Here is a 17,719-nt window from a genome sequence, read left to right on the forward strand (position 1 = left end):
TTTTTTTTTTTGAGACGAAGTCTCGCTCTGTCACCCAGGCTGGAGTGCAGTGGCCGGATCTCAGCTCACTGCAAGCTCCGCCTCCCGGGTTCACGCCATTCTCCTGCCTCAGCCTCCCGAGTAGCTGGGACTACAGGCGCCCGCCACCTCGCCCGGCTAGTTTTTTTTTGTATTTCGTAATAGAGACGGGGTTTCACCGTGTTAGCCAGGATGGTCTCGATCTCCTGACCTCGTGATCCGCCCGTCTCGGCCTCCCAAAGTGCTGGGATTACAGGCTTGAGCTTTTAACACAATCTTTTTTATAAGTTGGCAAACATGATTTTTAAATATTTGCTGTTATAAAAGATAAAATACTTATTTTAAAAATTATTTCCATGTAAGGATCATGTGTCTTATTTTACTTTATTTTTTCTAGGTGTCTCACATGATACAGATTTCCAGTGGCTTGCTCAGCTCCGATATTATTGGGAAAATGAGAATGCCCGAGTTCGTATCATTAATTGCAATGTAAAATATGCTTATGAATATCTTGGTAACTCACCTCGACTTGTCATTACACCTCTAACTGACAGGTGTTACAGAACATTGGTATGCTTTTAAATTATCTTAATTCACACATTAACAATTACTTTTTGCTGTAACGACATCTTTTCTCACTTGTCTTACCTGCAGTAGTTGAATACAGTTATCCCTTTCTAATCCCAAATTCTCTTTATGCAAAATTATAATAATGAATATTTACTTCTGGGTGCTTTTGTAGCATACAAGAGTGTTTACATTTTATCGTATGAAAGTTGTGAGTCACTCTGATTGGGGGTAATTAGAAAAAGGGAAGTATTGACAATATAATGACTAAACTGGAGCTTTGGAAAATGGTATCAGTTTTTGCAGTGGAGTCTTGGGAGAGATGACAGGAAGATGAGGAAAGTACATTTGGGCCTTAGGACACCAAATTAGTGCTGTTAAATAGGATGGAGAGATGAAATGTATGGGTGTGGTGCTGAGACCTGAGATCCAGAGCTGAAGCTATGGAAGACAGAGCTGTAACTATGAAAACCCTGGGAATGTGGTTGCTGGATAAAATACAGGATTCCCAGGTAAATTTGAATTTCAGACAAACAACAAATAATTTTTTAAGTAAATATGTCCCAAATATTGCATGGGACATATTTACACTAATAAATTATTCATTGTTTATCTGAATGGTAGCAGTGGAAATTACCCAAGTCACATGACACCAAAATATGTTACCTGTGGAGCATATCTGTATCAGTACGAGACTGCAGCAACCTCAATTCTTACCTTCTCAGAAGAAAGAATTTGACTGAGTTGCATAAGGCGGAAAGAGACTGAGGCAGGGTTTAGAGCAGGAGCGAAAGTTCATTAACAAGCTTTAGAGCAGGAACGAAAGGGAGTAAAGTACACTTCGAGGAGGCCCAAGCAGGTGACTTGAGAGATCAAGTATGCAGCTTGACCTTTTGACTTTTATACATTGGCATACTTCCTACATCTTGCATTACTTCTCCCCACTCACCCAGCTCCTGAGATCTTATGGGGAAGCTGCTGATCACCAGTTTCAGGTATATTCTATTTGTTAGAAAACTGCCCATCCCTGGCATCAGCTGTGACCAATTATTACTTCAGCGAGACAGTTAACAACCCCTGACCATCACCTGGTGGTCACCGGACATTCCTGGTGTGTGTGGGGTGGGGAGCGTTTTCCGGCTCTGCTCATACCTGACTAGCTACCCACTGTAACTGAATTTTTGTTTTGCTTTGTTTTGTTTTGTTCTGAGAATCTCACTTTGTCGCCCAGGCTGGAATACAGTGGTGCCATCATGGCTCACTGCAACCTCTGCCTCCTGGGCTCAAGGAGATCCTCCTACCTCAGCCTCCCAAGTAGCTGGGGCTATAGGCAGATGCCACCACACCCAGCTAATTTTCGTACTTTTTAAAATAGAGATGGGGTTTCAGTCATGTTGCTTGCCCAAGCTGTTCTTGAACTCCTGGGCTCAAGCCATCTGCCTGCCTCAGCCTTCCAAAGTGCTAGAATTGCAGACGTGAGCCATTGGTCCTGGCTGTTTATCTGAAATAAAATTTAACTGGGCATTCTGTATTTTTATTTGCTAAATCTGGCAACCCTACCTACGGGAATTGAGAAGGAGCATCAAGAAGTACCACTCTACCTGTGCTGAGTAAGTGAAACTAAAGTGTCTTCAAATGAGTTCTCTTAAAACAGAAATGAAGTGGCAATTCTTGTGCAAAGGATTAGGTAATGTTCTTAGTAAAAACCTGTAGGGAAACAAGGGCAGCAGGATGGGACAGTAAAAAGCTAAGCAAAGGTGTGGTTTCAACAGACGTACAGTTGCAGCCTGATCTCACAGGGTGCTCTGAAGCATGAATGGCATGAGTTATTCCACTTCAAAGCCAGCAGGGTCTGGCTTTTGTACCCGTTTAATTTCATTGACTAAGGGTCACCCCTGGGGCAGGGATATGAGTAAGCTTTCAGGCATTTTCTTGCTGATAAGGAGAAAAGAGCAGCTGTGAACTATTTGCAACTGACACAGCAAATGGATGAATGCAATGGCTGGGTAAAGGGGCTCTGGGTAGGGCAACAATGGGTCTAGGAGAAAAGATTTCACCAAACTCTTTATTTTCTTGGGTAGCTGCCTGTGGGCAGGGACTATGTCTGTCTTGTTCTCTACTCTAGTGCTGAACAAGGACACATTATCCCTAAATATTTGTTGAGCAGATGAATTCAAGATAGGATGTCATATCTGTTACCTCTGTGAAGTCAGAAGCTGTGATATGCTTGTAAGGTGGAGGTTAACAACTTTGAGTTGTAAAAATGAGAATCATATTCAACACCTTTTCTTTTTTTTCTTTTTTTTTTTTGAGAAGGAGTTTCGCTCTTGTTGTCCAGGCTGGAGTGCAATGGTGGGATCTCAGCTCACCACAACCTCCGCCTCCCTGCTTCAAGCAATTCTCCTGCCTCACCCTCCTGAGTAGTTGGGGTTACAGGCATGCGCCACCACGCCCAGCTAGTTTTGTATTTTTAGTAGAGATGGAGTTTCTCCATGTTATTCAGGCTGGTCTTAAACTCCCTACCTCAGGTGATTTGCCCTCCTTGGCCTCCCAAAGTGCTGGAATTACAGGCGTGAGCCACCCCACCAGGTCACTTTTTTTTTACTTGAGACAGTCTCACTTTGTCTCCCAGGCCGGAGTACAGTGGTGTGATCTTGGCTCACTGCAACCTCTGCCTCCCAGGTTCAAGTGATTCTCCTGCCTCAGCCTCCCACGTAGCTGGGATTACAGGTGTGTGCCACTGTAATCACCTGGCTAATTTTTGTATTTTTAGTAGAGACGGGGTTTCGCCATGTTGGCCAGGCTGGTCTTGAACTCCTGACCTCAAGTGATCCACCTGCCTATGCCTCCCAAAGTGCTGGGATTACGGGCGTGAGCCACTGTGCCCACCCGGAATCATATTAAATGCTTGAATACAACAGTAGACATTGAGAAAAAGTCTCCTAATATATTTATTATTCATAATAAAGGGAACATGTTTGTGAACATTTTCTTAAAATTGAAAAGGAAGAGCCCGAGGTTTTCAGCAATCAAGTTAATAGGCATTAACAATATGGCATCCATTATAAATTTAAAATAGGTTGGCCAGGTGTGGTAGCTCACGCCTATAATCCTAGGACTTTGGGAGACTAAGGCAGGAGGCTTGCTTGAGCTCAGGAGTTTGAGACCAGCTTGGGCAACATAGTGAGACCTCTTCTCTACTAAAAATACAAAAAATAAACTGAGTGTGGTGGCGTACACCTGTAGTCCTAGTTAGTCGGGAGGCTGAAGTAGGAGGGTTGCTTGAGCCCAGGAGGCAGAGGTGCACCTAGTCAAGATCTCACCACTGCACTCCAGCCTGGGCAATAGAGCGAGACCCTGTCTCAAAAAATAAAATAAAATGGATGAAGTATCACTGATATTGCATTTTCTACACTAGCTGTCTCTCTTGGATTTTTAAAATAAAGTAAAAAAATATTTATCATTTTGTGGTTTACTTATTTTTAAAAATAGACCTTTTTTTTCTCATTAAACTTTTTTAATGGGTCTCAAAATTCTGTGACAAGTTTTTGGTCAAGTTGTTTCCATTAAAAAGTACTGATTTTAAAAACTAGTAAGTTAAAACTGCCACATGCATAAAAGAAAACCAAAGTGGTCCACAAAACATTCTCCTTTCCTTCTGAAGGTTTTACGATGCATTGTTATCGTTAACCAGTCTTTTACTACTAAACTTAAATGGCCAATTGAAACAAACAGTTCTGAGACTGTTCTTCCACCACTGATTAAGAGTGGGGTGGCAGGTATTAGGGATAATATTCATTTAGCCTTCTAAGCTTTCTGGGCAGACTTGGTGACCTTGCCAGCTCCACCAGCCTTCTTGTCCACTGCTTTGATGACACCCACTGCAACTATCTGCCTCATATCACAAACAGCAAAGCGACCCAAAGGTAGATAGTCTGAGAAGCTCTCAACACACATGGGCTTGCCAGGAACCATATCAACAATGGCAGCATCACCAGACTTCAAGAATTTAGGGCCATCTTCCAGTTTTTTACCAGAACGGCGATCAATATTTTCCTTCAGCTCAGCAAACTTGCATGCAATGTGAGCCGTGTGGCAATCCAATACAGGGGCATAGCCAGCACTAATTTGGCCTAGATGGTTCAGGATAATCACCTGAGCAGTGAAGCCAGCTGCTTCCATTGGTGGGTCGTTTTTGCTGTCACCAGCAACGTTGCCACGATGAACATCCTTGACAGACACATTCTTGACATTGAAGCCCACATTGTCCCCAGGAAGAGCTTCACTCAAAGCTTCATGGTGCATTTCGACAGATTTTACTTCGGTTGTAACACTGACTGCAGCAAAGGTGACCACCATACTGGGTTTGAGAACACCAGTCTCCACTCGGCCAACAGGAACAGTACCAATACCACCAATTTTGTAGACATCCTGGAGAGGCAGGCTTAAGGGCTTGTCAGTTGGACGAGTTGGTGGTAGGATGCAGTCCAGAGCCTCAGGCAGCGTGGTTCCACTGGCATTGCCATCCTTACAGGTGACCTTCCATCCCTTGAACCAAGGCATGTTAGCATCATTCCAACTAGAAATTGGCACAAATGCTACTGTGTCGGGGTTGTAGCCAATTTTCTTAATGTAAGTGCTGACTTCCTTAACAATTTCCTCATCTCTCTACTGGCTGTAGGGTGGCTCGATGGAATCCATTTTGTTAATACCAACAATTAGTTGTTTCACACCCAGTGTGTAAGCCAGCAGAGCATGCTCTCGGGTCTGCCCATTCTTGGAGATACCAGCTTTAAATTCATCAGCAGCAACAATCAGGACAGCACAGCCAGCCTGAGATGTCCCTGTAATCATGTTTTTGATGAAGTCTCTGTGTCCTGGCGCATCAATGATAGTCACATAGTACTTGCTGGTCTCAAATTTCCACAAGGAGAGATCAATGGTGATACCACGTTCCCGCTCAGCTTTCAGTTTATCTAAAACCCAGGCATACTTGAAGGAGCCCTTTCCCATCTCAGCAGCCTCCTTCTCAAATTTTTCAATGGTTCTTTTGTCGATGCCACAACATTTGTAGATCAGATGGCCAGTAGTGGTGGACTTGCCCGAATCTACGTGTCCAGTGATGACAATGTTGATATGAGTCTTTTCCTTTCCCATTTTGGCTTTTAGGGGTAGTTTTCATGACACCTGTGTTCTGGTGGCAAACCCGTTGCAGAAAAGCAAAAATAGACCTTTTTTTGAGCAGTTTTAGGTTCATAGCAAAATTAAGAGCAAAGTACAGAGTTCTCTTATTTCCCCTGCCCCGCTTATATGCGCAGCCTTCGTCACTTAGCCCTACTTTTTCTAAAAGAAGTTAAATTTGAAACTCCCATGAAATAGACTCCATAGTTAGAGCTGACTGTAATTTATGTTTCTAAAAATTTCCAGCCACTAGTCCAGTCATTTTGGGGACCCAGGAATAATTCAAATACTGCTGATATTGTCATTAAGCACCTTAAAGACTAATTGATGAGAAAAAAAATGTACGTAATTAAGTATAATACAAGGTAGAAAGTGATACTACCAGTAATGAGAAATATAGAACAGTTTTATGGGAAAATAGAAAATGGAGAACATATCAAGTGTAAAAGGCAATAGCCAGGCAAATTATAGACAAAATTATATAATAAGTCATCTGTTTCTTTTCCCAATGATGGGTGCCATTTATAGATCTCACTTTCTGGTGTTTTACCCTCTTTGCGGCAAGCCATCTAGAATGTGTCATTATTGTCCTCCACAACCATCTCCACAAACACTTCTAATTAAAACCTTTCTGAACCAATTTTTCCCCCACAAGGCTAGATTTTCTTTGTTTTTAAAGGCAAATGGGATACCTATGAAAGTGTCAGAAGACACGGAAGTTTTGATACCTTTTCACTTTTTTGAACATTTTAAAATGCTTTCTCTTTGAGCAGCTAGAAAAATTTGTGCTAAAAATTAACTGAAAAATGTAATTATGTAATGGCTTCTCTGAAGCTACGGAACAGACAATCCATTTGATAAACAAGTGTCTGTTGATTTTTAAAATTTAAGCATGGATTTCTTTTCACATGTATTTTTCATTTCAGATAGGTGCTTTCTATTTAAACCTTGGAGGTGCTCCAGAGGGGCCAGCAGGCACAGGAAAAACTGAAACCACCAAGGACTTGGCTAAAGCTCTTGCTGTACAGTGTGTGGTGTTCAACTGTTCTGATGGGCTAGATTATCTAGCAATGGGAAAGGTAGTTAAATTGCTGAATCAATAATATTAAATGTTACAAACTTACAGCTAGGTCTAATTGGATAAATGGAAGCAAACTCATTTTTAAACCTATGAATGTGGTTTGAATATTATTTGGACTTGCATTTTAGGAGTAAAGACATTGTTTTTATCCTTGAAACTTTTACTGAATTTAACTTTCAATTCTGACTTAAAGTGTTAGATATTTGTTTTAAGAGATGATATCCTTTCCTGAGAAAAAATTCACTTTCCTTTTTTCTTTGTCCTTAGTTTTTTAAAGGATTGGCTTCTTCTGGTGCTTGGGCTTGCTTTGATGAATTCAATCGAATTGAGTTGGAAGTGTTGTCAGTGGTAGCTCAACAGATCCTTTGCATTCAGAGAGCCATTCAACAGAAGTTGGATGTGTTTGTTTTTGAAGGGACAGAACTTAAGCTCAATCCGAATTGCTTTGTAGCTATTACCATGAATCCTGGTTATGCAGGACGCTCTGAATTGCCGGACAATCTTAAGGTAATATCTTTATTTATTTATTTATTTATGTATATTTTTGAGCCAGAGTCTCGCTCTGTTGCCCAAGCTGGAGTGCAGTGGCATGATCTCGGCTCACTGCAACCTCCATCTCTCGGGTTCAAGTGATTCTCTTGCCTCAGCCTCCCGAGTAGCTGGGACTAGAGGCTCATGCCACCACGCCTGGCTAATTTTTTGTATTTTTAGTAGAGACGGGGTTTCACCGTGGTAGCCAGGTTGGTCTGGATCTCCTGACCTCGTGATTCGCCTGCCTCAGCCTCCCAAAGTGCTGGGATTACAGATGTCAGCCACTGTACCCCAGCCAATATTTTTTAAGAGTGTAAGTTTGTGAATTGAAAAAACCCCAGCATAATCCATTCAAAATGATATTTTTTTCATAACATTGTAATTTCCCTCCCAAAACTTATTTAGACATCCAAAAAATACTAACTGCATAAAAATATTAAAAGTACTACTGAAAAAAATTATAGTTTAGAAAAAGGTGCTGCATTTGGAGAATAAACTTGACAACACCACACCTTGAATGCTTATGCTCAGCTTAAAAACAGCTTCATTTATGTAAGTGATATATTTCATTTATTTTATACTTCAGGTTCTTTTTAGAACAGTGGCTATGATGGTTCCAAACTATGCCCTTATAGCAGAAATATCTCTCTACTCCTACGGATTTTTGAATGCAAAACCTCTGTCTGTGAAAATAGTAATGACCTATAGGCTTTGCTCAGAGCAGCTCTCATCACAATTTCATTATGACTATGGAATGCGAGCAGTAAAAGCCGTTTTAGTGGCTGCTGGCAATCTAAAACTGAAATACCCGAATGAAAATGAAGATATACTTGTAAGTATTAGATATATGCATTGTGAAAGTTTCAGTAGAAAGATAATTTTCTTTAGTGAGGTTAATCAGGAACTACAAATAGACACTTGAGAGGGTGTGCTTTGTCTTTTCACATGACGTTGAAATGGTAGGTTTTTGGGTTATGTTATTGTTATACTTCATATGAATATGAAGACTTGTTGGCTCGATAAGCATAGTATTGGCTTTTTATTATAGGGATTCCATAAAGCAATGTAAAATAAACTTTGACTTTTGGCTGGGGGGTGCGGTGGGTCGGGTCGGGTCGGGGCGGGAGAAGTGGGGTTGCAAATGCTGGCAACTAACTTACATTGCACTTTTTGGGTAATTTTAGCTTCTTCGATCAATTAAAGATGTAAATGAACCAAAGTTTTTATCACATGATATACCTTTATTTAATGGAATAACTAGTGACTTATTTCCTGGTATTAAACTTCCTGAAGCTGACTATCATGTAAGTAAACACATGAGAAAGACTTATTCAGCATAATAAATTCGTCTGATGACTCAATTGTTTACCAAGATTTATTAAATGAGTGAAATTATTCTGTTTTGAGGAAAATCCCCTATTTTGACCACTTATTGTTAATAACAATAAGTAAATTTGGGTACCTTCTATTATATGATACCAAAGTTAACCTGTCAAGATGTAGGTTAAACAGGCCAGGCACAATGGTTCACACCTGTAATCCCAGCACTTTGGAAGGCCGAGATGGGTAGATCACCTGAGGTCAGGAGTTTGAGACCAACCTGGCCAATATTGCAAAACTCCGTCTCCACTAAAAATACAAAAAATTAGTCAGGCATGGTGGTGTCCCACCACTGCACTCCAGCCTGGTCCACAGAGTAACTCTGTCTCACACACAAAAAATAAGTATTTTTTATTATTATTATTATTATTATTATTATTATTGAGACAGAGTTTCGCTCTTTTTGCCCAGGCTGGAATGCAATGGTGCAATCTTGGTTTGCTGCAAGCTCTGCCTCCCGGGTTCAACCAATTCTCCTGCCTCAGCCTCCTGAGTAGCTGGAACTATAGGCAAGCACCACCACACTCAGCTAATTTTGTATTTTTAGTAGAGATGGGGTTTCTCCATGTTGATCCGGCTGGTCTTGAACTTCCAGCCTCAGGTGATTCGTCCAGCTCAGCCTCCCAAAGTGCTGGGATCACAGGCTTGAGCCATTGTGTCTGGCTGAGAAAAAAGATTTTATTTTCTATCTTGTGATTTAAAATACTAGTATGCGTACTGTAATAGTATATTACACTATTGGGTAATATATAGTATTGCATACTAAATACTATTGTGTATTATATTAGGTAGAAATGAAAGTAGTAAAACGTCCTGTAGGTAACATAATAAGGCTTTGTGTCTCAAATTTAGGTAGTACACTCACTTTATTTTTAAAGGAAACAGTCCTAACACAAACACACACAGGCAGTAACTGGGTAGTGATGGATATGTTAGATTGTGGTAATCATTATATAATGTATATGTTTGTCAAATCATCATGTTGCACCTTGAATGTATACAATTTTTATTTGTCAATTAAAAATTAAAAATAACAAAAAGACACAAACCACTCACATTTCCAACTTCATGTAATTTATACATATTATAATGAAGCCTAAATATGTATATACTCATCTGCTGCTTATAGCTGTTATAGAAAACCAAAATACAATTTAAAATTAATTACAGGCCGGGCGTGGCGGCTCACACCTATAATCCCAGCATTTTGGGAGGCCAAGGCAAGTGGATCACCTGGGGTCAGGAGTTCGAGACCAGCCTGGCCAACATGGTGAAACCCTGTCTCTACTAAAAATACAAAAATTAGCTGGGCATGGTGGTGCATGCCTGTAGTCCCAGCTTCTTGGAAGGCTGAGACAGGAGAACTGCTTGAACCCGGGAGGCGGAGGTTGCAGTGAGCCGAGATCGCACCATTATATTCCAGTCTGGGTGACAGAGCAAGACTCCATCTTAAACTAGAAATAATAAAATAACATTACAAACAAAACAATCTCAAATTCAATTTAACACAATGAAATAGGTGATATGTGGTTGAAACTAATTTGTCACTTTACGGGAATTTCTATTGTGAAATATACAGTGAAGATTCTCTTGAGTTCAGCATTCATAAACCACCTTTTGCCAAGTGATGATTCAATTCTTCCACATCTTCTCTTTACTGATAGGACTGCAACATCTTTTTGTTTGAGCTGTCAAATCATTAAGACATCACTTAACTTAAAGTCATCTTTATTTTTTTGTCTGTTTTTTAAATTCTTATGCTCAAATACTAATATGCATTTTATGGCAGGTTAAGGTGACGATCAAGATGATTCAGGATGTGCTAGTATGATCTTTAAACACCAGAATGAAAACACAAAATTTTAATATTTTCTTGAAGAACTCTTATACACTCTTATGAATACAGCAATGAATCCATAGATTCCAGTTGGAAAAATAGTGCTAAATTGCCTTCTTGCTTTTTAATGTGTTCTATATTTATTTTACTGACTTTTAGGTTTCAAAAAATGTTTGTCACTCCATTTTATCTTCTCTATTGGCTTTATAGTTTTACCTTGGTGGTCACTCCACAGATTGCAGTATATATCCTTGGCTTATTACAACTTTACAGTTAGTATTTTACCAGTTAACAAAAGATATAAGCACCTTAAATGGTATAGTTTCATTATCCACTTACTCCTGCCCATTATGCTATTGTTGTCATATATTTTACTTCTATATATTTTGTAAACACCACAATACATTGTTGTTGTTTTCTGCTTTAAGTATTAGTATTTGGGGAAAAAAAAAAAGCCTTTTACGCTTTTCTAGTGCTTTTATTCTTTCCAGCAGATAGATGTTTTCATTTGGGGTCTTTTATCTTTAACCTAAAAAACATCCTGTAGTATTTGTGTGTATGTGAGTCTTCTGGCAACAAATTCTCTCACCTTTCGTCTGTCTGAAATGTCTTTATTTAATCTTTATTTTTGAAGAATATTTTCACGGGTATAGAATTCTAGATTGTCAAGGCATCTCCTCCCCAGCCTGCCCCGGCCCCAGCATTTAAAGATGTTACTTCATTGACTTCTGCCATTCAGTGTTGTGCTTAGAAGTCCAGCATTTTTCTTATTTATGCTCCTCTGGTTGTTTTAATATTCTTTTTTTTGTTTTGTTTTGTTTTGTTTTGAGCAGTTTGACTATGTGCCAAGTTTTGTTTTGTACTTTATTGCCTAGGATTTGCTATACTCCTTGAATCTGTGTGTTGATGTGTTTTGTCAGAAAATTTTCTTTTCTTTTTTTTGAGACAAGGTCTCACTTTCACCCAGGCTGAAGTGCAGTGGCATGATCAAAGCTCACTGCATTGTCAACCTCCTAGGTTTAAGAAATTCTCCCACCTCAGCCTCCCAAGTAGCTGGGACTACAGGTGCGTGCCACCACACCCAGCTAATTATTTTATTTTTCATAGAGACAAGGTCTCACTTTGTTGCCCAGGTTGGTATCAAGCTCTGGGCTCAAGCAGTCTTCCTGGCTCGATCTCCTAAAGAGTTGTGATTACAGGCATGAGCCACTGTACTCGGCCAGAAAATTTTCAGTAATTATCTTTTTATGTCCTATTTTTTTCTCCTTTCTCCTTCCAGAACTTCAGTGACATGTATATTAGACCATTTTATATAGTTTCATGTGTCTCTCATGGCTCTTTTTTTTTTCTTTTGTTTTTCATTACTTTGTCTCTGTACTTTAGTTTGAATACTTACTAATTGACCTATCTTCAAGGTTAGTGGTTCTTTCTTTGGCTTTGTCCAGTTTGCTGATAAGCCCATTCAATGAATTCTTAATTTCATATATTTTGATTTTTTTAGTTCTAGTGTGTCCAATTGGTTCTTTTTAGAGATTCCTTTTTTCTGCTAAAATTCTATATTTTTTCCTCTATTTTTTCTATCTTATAATCTATTCTTTTTTATACTTTGTAAATGTATTGTCAAATTATTATCTGTTAATTATGACATCTGGGTCATCTATAAGTTTGTTTTGTTTGTTTTTTCTCTTGGTCATCAGCTACTTCTCATGACTTTGTTATTTTTTTGGTTCTGTTATGAAGTGACTATTTGGAGTCAGGGTCTTGCTCTGTTACCCAGGCTGGAGTACAGCAGTGCAATCACGGCTCACTGCGGCCTCCAACTCCTGGGCTCAAGCAATCCTCCTACATCAGCCTTCTGAGTAGCTGGGACTACAGGCATGTACCACCACACCTGGCTAATTTTTTGTATTTTTAGTAGAGAGGAGGTCTTGTGATGTTACCCAGGCTGGTCTTGAACTCCTAGGCTCAAGCCATCCACTCACTTTGGCCTCCCAAAGTGCTGGGATTACAGTCTTAAGCCACTGCTCCAGGCCTATTTATTTATTTATTTTTAAAGGAATTTCAACTTTTAAATTCAAGGGGTACATGCCCAGGTTTGTTTCATGGGCATAATCATGATGCTGAAGTTTGAGGTATTATTGATCCCATCATGCAGGTACTGAGCATAGTACCCAATAGTTACTTTTTCAGCCCTTGTTCCCCTCCCTCTCTCTTCCCCTTTGTAGTCCCCAGTGTCTGTTGTTGCCATTATTATGTTCATGAGTACCCAATGTTTGCCTACCACTTATAAGTAAGAACATGCAGTATTTGGTTTCCTGTTCCCGTGTGAATTTGCTTAGGAGAGTGACCTCCAGCTGTATCCATGTTGTTGCAAAGGACATGATTTTGTTCTTTTTTATGGCTGCATAGTATTCCATGGTATATATGTACATTTGCTTTATTCATTCTACTGTTGATGGGCACCTAGGTTGATTCCATGTCTTTGCTGTTGTGAATAGTGCTGTGGTAAACATAATGCATGCATGTGTCCCTTTGGTAGAACAATTTATTTTCTTTTGGATATATACCCAGTAATGGGATTGCTGGATCAAACAGTAGTTCTGTTTTAGTGTTTTGAGAAATCTCTAAACTGCTTTCCATGGTGGCTGAACTAATTTGCATTCCTGCAAACAACATATGAGCATTCCCTTTTCTCTGCAGCCTTGCCAGCATCTGTTGTTCTTAACTTTTTAGTAATAGCCATTCTGACTGGTATGAGATAGTATCTCATTGTACTTTTGATTTGCATTTCTCTAACAGTTCGTGGTGTTGAACATTTTTTCATATATTTGTTGGCTGCTTGCATGTCTTTTGAGAAGCGTCTGTTCATATCTTTTGCCCATTTTTAAATGTTTTTTCCCCCTGTTCAATTGTTTAAGTTCTTATCAATTCTGGATATTAGACCTTTGCTGAATGCATAATTTGTGAGTATTTTCTCCCATTCTGTAGGTTGTATGTTTTTTCTGTTGATAGTTTATTTTGCCATGCAGAAGCTCTCTAGTTTAAATAGGTCCCACTTGTCAGTTTTTGTTTTTGTAGCAATTGCTTTTGAGGACTTAGTCATAAATCCCTTCCCAAGGCCAATGTCCAGAATGGTGATTCCTAGGTTTTCTTCTAGGATTCTTATAGTTTGAGATCTTAACTTTTCAATCCATATTAATTTTTGTATATGGTGAAAGGTAGGGATCCAATAATTCTTCTATATGTGGCTAGCAAGCCATCTTAGCACTATCGATTGAATAGGGAGTCTTTTCTCCATTGCTTTTGTCCACTTTGTTGAAGATCAGGTGGTTGTAGGTGTGCAGCTTTATTTCTGGGTTCTCTAGTCATTCTATTGGTCTGTGTCACTCTTTTTGTACCAGTAGCATACAGTTTTAGTTGCTGTAATCTTATAGTTTGAAGTTGGGTAAGGTGATTCCTCTGGCTTTGTTCTTTTTGCTTAGAATTGCTTTGGCTATTCAGGCTCTTTTTGGGTTCCATCTGAATTTTAGAATAATTTTTTTATAGTTTTGTGAAAACTAATCATGGTAGCTTGATAGGAATAGCAATGAATCCGTAGATTGCATTGGGCAGTATGGCCATTTTAACAATATTGATTCTTCCAATCAATGAGCATGGGATGTTTTTCCATTTGTGTCATCTGTGATTTCTTTCAGCAGTGTTTTGTAGTCCTCCTTGTAGAGATCTTCACCTCTTTGGTTAGACATATTCCCAGGGTGTGTGCATGTATGTGTGTGTGTATGTCTATTGTAAATGGAGTTGCTTTCCTTTTTTGTTTTTTTTTTTTTTCTGATAAAGAGTCTCTGTTGCCCAGACTGGAGTGCAGTGGTGCAACCTCTGCTTACTGCAGCCTCCCGAGTAGCTGGGATTACAGGTGCATGCCACTACCGCCCAGCTAATTTTGTATTTTTAATAGAGATGGGGTTTCACCATGTTGGCCAGGCTGGTCTCGAACTTCTGACCTCAAATGATCCACCTGCCTCGGCCTCCCAACGTGCTGTGATTACAGACATGAGCCACCACACCCGACCGGATTGCATTCTTGATTTGACTTTCAGCTTGAATGCTATTGGTGTGTGGAAATGCTACTGATTTTTGTATATTGGTTTTGTTCCTGAAACTTTACCAAAGTCATTTATCAGTTTCAGGAGCCTCTTGGCAGAGTCTTGGGGTTTTCTAGGCATAGAATCATATTGTCAGAGAAGACAGATAGTTTGACTTCTTTTTCTATTTGGATGCCTTTTATTTCTTTCTCTTGCCTGATTGTTCTGGCTAGCACTTCCAACTTTAAGTTTTGATTGTATGTTAAACATTGTGTATAACATAATTATACAGGCTAAGGTGTTTTGTTTGTTTGTTTGTTGTTTTTTGTTTTTTTGAGACGGAGTTTCACTCTTGTTGCCCAAGCTGGAGTACAGTGGTGTAGTCTTGACTCACTGCAAGCTCCACCTCCTGGGTTTAAGCGATTCTCCTGCCTCAGCCTATTGAGTAGCTGGAATTACAGGCACCCACCACCGTGCCCGGATAATTTTTTGTATGTTTAGTAGAGACAGGGTTTTGCCATCTTGGGCAGGCTGGTCATGAACTCCTGACCTCAGGTGATCTGCCCACCTTGGCCTCCCAAAGTGCTGGGATTACAGATGTGAGCCACCGCACCTGGCCAGGTGGTATACTTTTCCTGCAGAAAAATCATGGTTTTTTCCCCCTATTTCAGGTAGCTAGATTGCATTGCTAATCAGTTCAATTGAGAGTTGACCTAAGTCAGAGTTTTGTTACAGCATTATTGAGCTGTAGTTTACTTCTGGTTTCAAATGTCTTCAGAGTAAGAATTGTCCTGCCATATGATTGGCCCTTCCCTGTAGTAGGATTTTGGGATCTAAGCATTCTGAAACTAAAGACATCTCTCTGTGTGTCTTTCCAGCTGAGCCCTTGGTCTCTTGTGTCACTACATGCTGAGCAAAAGCATGGATAGTGGGGAGAACCAGCTTGGCATTTGGGCTCCTCCAAATTCAAACATGTCACATAAGCCCACACAACCATTAAAATCTCTATTGGTTTCTTCTTTCTTTGGCTATGTCCTTCTGTCTATAGCAGGCCCAATCCAGTATCTACCATGTCCAGACTTAGAAAATGTCCCTGGGGTGAAAACAGCTGTTGCTTTGTGCTTACCTAGGAAAGGCTCATCATCCCTTTCTGAAACTGAGTTCTTTTATATTTATTTGCATACAAAGTACTTCTATGTGTTTAAATTTTTTATAATTTTAAAAACTTACTTGTTTATTTCTGGTTACTACAGTGTGAAGGATTGTCTGGCATGTCTTTCTATATCCTAACCAAAAGTGAAATTCTGGGAAACACTATTAAAAGGAGTTGTTTTCATGCAACATACACCCAGTGCTATGAAGCTATGATCATTCATAACTTATAATAGGGAAGACTAATATATTAAAAGTGTTTTGAGTCTATACGTTTCTCCTCTTGATTTGAAAAAATAATAAAGTTTTAAGAAATAATAAACAATTAAGATTTTTTACTAGTAAATTTAAAATCTACACTTGTAAGACAGGTATGACATGATTTATAATATTGTGTGGTAGAAATGCATTACTTTTTTTTTTTTCAGGAATTTTTAGAATGTGCTCATGAAGCCTGCAATGTACATAATCTTCAGCCTGTTAAATTTTTTCTTGAAAAAATAATTCAAACATATGAAATGATGATTGTTAGACATGGGTAAGATTATATATTGCTATAGTTAGATGTTATTTCTTGATTAAACTGTTAAAACAACTAAAATCCATGAACCAAAGACTTGGCAAACTGATTAGGTGAGCTTGAGAGCAACCCCCACCCACCCCCAGCCCCTCAGTGGCTTAAAAGGCAAAGGTTTATTTCTCATACTACATGTCCAACAAGGGTTGGTAAGAAGTGCTCATTCAGTGAGCTAGCACTAATAAACACCACCATTTGCATAAAAACATACTCTTCCCTTCCCAGGGAGGCACCTAAAAGTTCTAATCAATAAATGAACCAGACTCAAAGTTCAGGATCCCTATGTGACAATGCATGATAGCCTTTGTATCATATCTGGAAGCTGTTCCTGTTGATCCAGAGACCTACAACCTAGAAAGACAAGTTATCTTTTCTCCACAAACCCAGTGCACAATAGTGGGCTTACCAGAACAGGATTACCAGAGTAAACACTCTCATTCAGAAATTGAAGACTAGAAGACACAGCCAACACGTTCTGTGACAATTCTGAAATCCAGCTGGTCACGTGAGGGTCCCAGTTCTAGAGATGGATTGATTGTGAAACTAATAGAGTTTAAACTTCAGGACCTCTCACTTGTAGGGCCTCATCCAAGGAGCCATAAGCATTTTGTATATGTGATTTATTATACAGGGTGTCATTAAAGTGGCTATGGACATTTCGTATTTATAATTATATAAGTAAATGTTATATATGTTATATAAGTAAAGTTTTTTTTTTGTGTGTGTGTGTGTGTGTATATATATGTATATTTAAATTTACTTAGCCACCTTTCTTAAAATCTGGATCTGCTTATGCTTGATTTTTGCTACCTGGGAGGGACTTTCCAGTTTAATTCTTCATGGGCCTTAGTTTAACCTTCTGAGAGATCTTTCCATTTCCATTTTCTTCTCTGGGCACATGTGAAGTAGGCAATAGAGAAAACACTGCTCTTGGGAGCTGAGAAATGTTTTCAGCCTGCTTCCTGCCTGTAGAAAGTTGGGATCTCAATGGTCACAAATTTTTTTAAAGGTAGGCTTACAAAAACATTATGTAAATTTTTAAACAAATACAAAAATAGAGGGAATAGTACAATCAACCCTTATGCATCCAATACCCAAGGATCATTTTAAAAATTATTTATTATGTATTTTTGAGATGTAGTCTGTTGATATTGCCCAGAATGGTCTCAAACTCCAGGGCTCAAGCGATCCTCCCTCCTGAGCCTCCTGAGTAGCTGGGACTACAGGTGCGCACCACCACACCTAGTTCCCAAGGATTATTTAAGTCTTGAACATTCACATGTGTTTTAGACTAGACTCACAGTTTTTTTGGT

General features: G+C 39.3%; 1 protein-coding gene and 1 pseudogene across 2 annotated transcripts in view; one reads left to right on the forward strand and one right to left on the reverse strand.

Moving 5' to 3' along the window:
- The window catches only part of DNAH12 (dynein axonemal heavy chain 12), a 234,294-nt gene that overhangs the window by 90,964 nt on the left and 125,611 nt on the right, over positions 1-17,719 (forward strand). Inside the window, exons 25-30 of the mRNA XM_025377349.1 lie at positions 416-588; positions 6,693-6,845; positions 7,115-7,354; positions 7,965-8,210; positions 8,563-8,682; positions 16,258-16,367. Of these exons, the coding sequence (XP_025233134.1) occupies positions 416-588; positions 6,693-6,845; positions 7,115-7,354; positions 7,965-8,210; positions 8,563-8,682; positions 16,258-16,367 (1,042 nt within the window). The remainder of the gene's footprint in view (positions 1-415; positions 589-6,692; positions 6,846-7,114; positions 7,355-7,964; positions 8,211-8,562; positions 8,683-16,257; positions 16,368-17,719) is intronic.
- On the reverse strand, positions 4,381-5,784 carry LOC112618560 (annotated as a pseudogene). The gene has a single exon (XR_003118097.1). The product of XR_003118097.1 is annotated as an elongation factor 1-alpha 1 pseudogene (transcript).

Source organism: Theropithecus gelada, chromosome 2 (assembly GCF_003255815.1).
Source record: "Theropithecus gelada isolate Dixy chromosome 2, Tgel_1.0, whole genome shotgun sequence".
In the NCBI taxonomy this organism is placed as follows: Eukaryota; Metazoa; Chordata; class Mammalia; order Primates; family Cercopithecidae; genus Theropithecus; species Theropithecus gelada.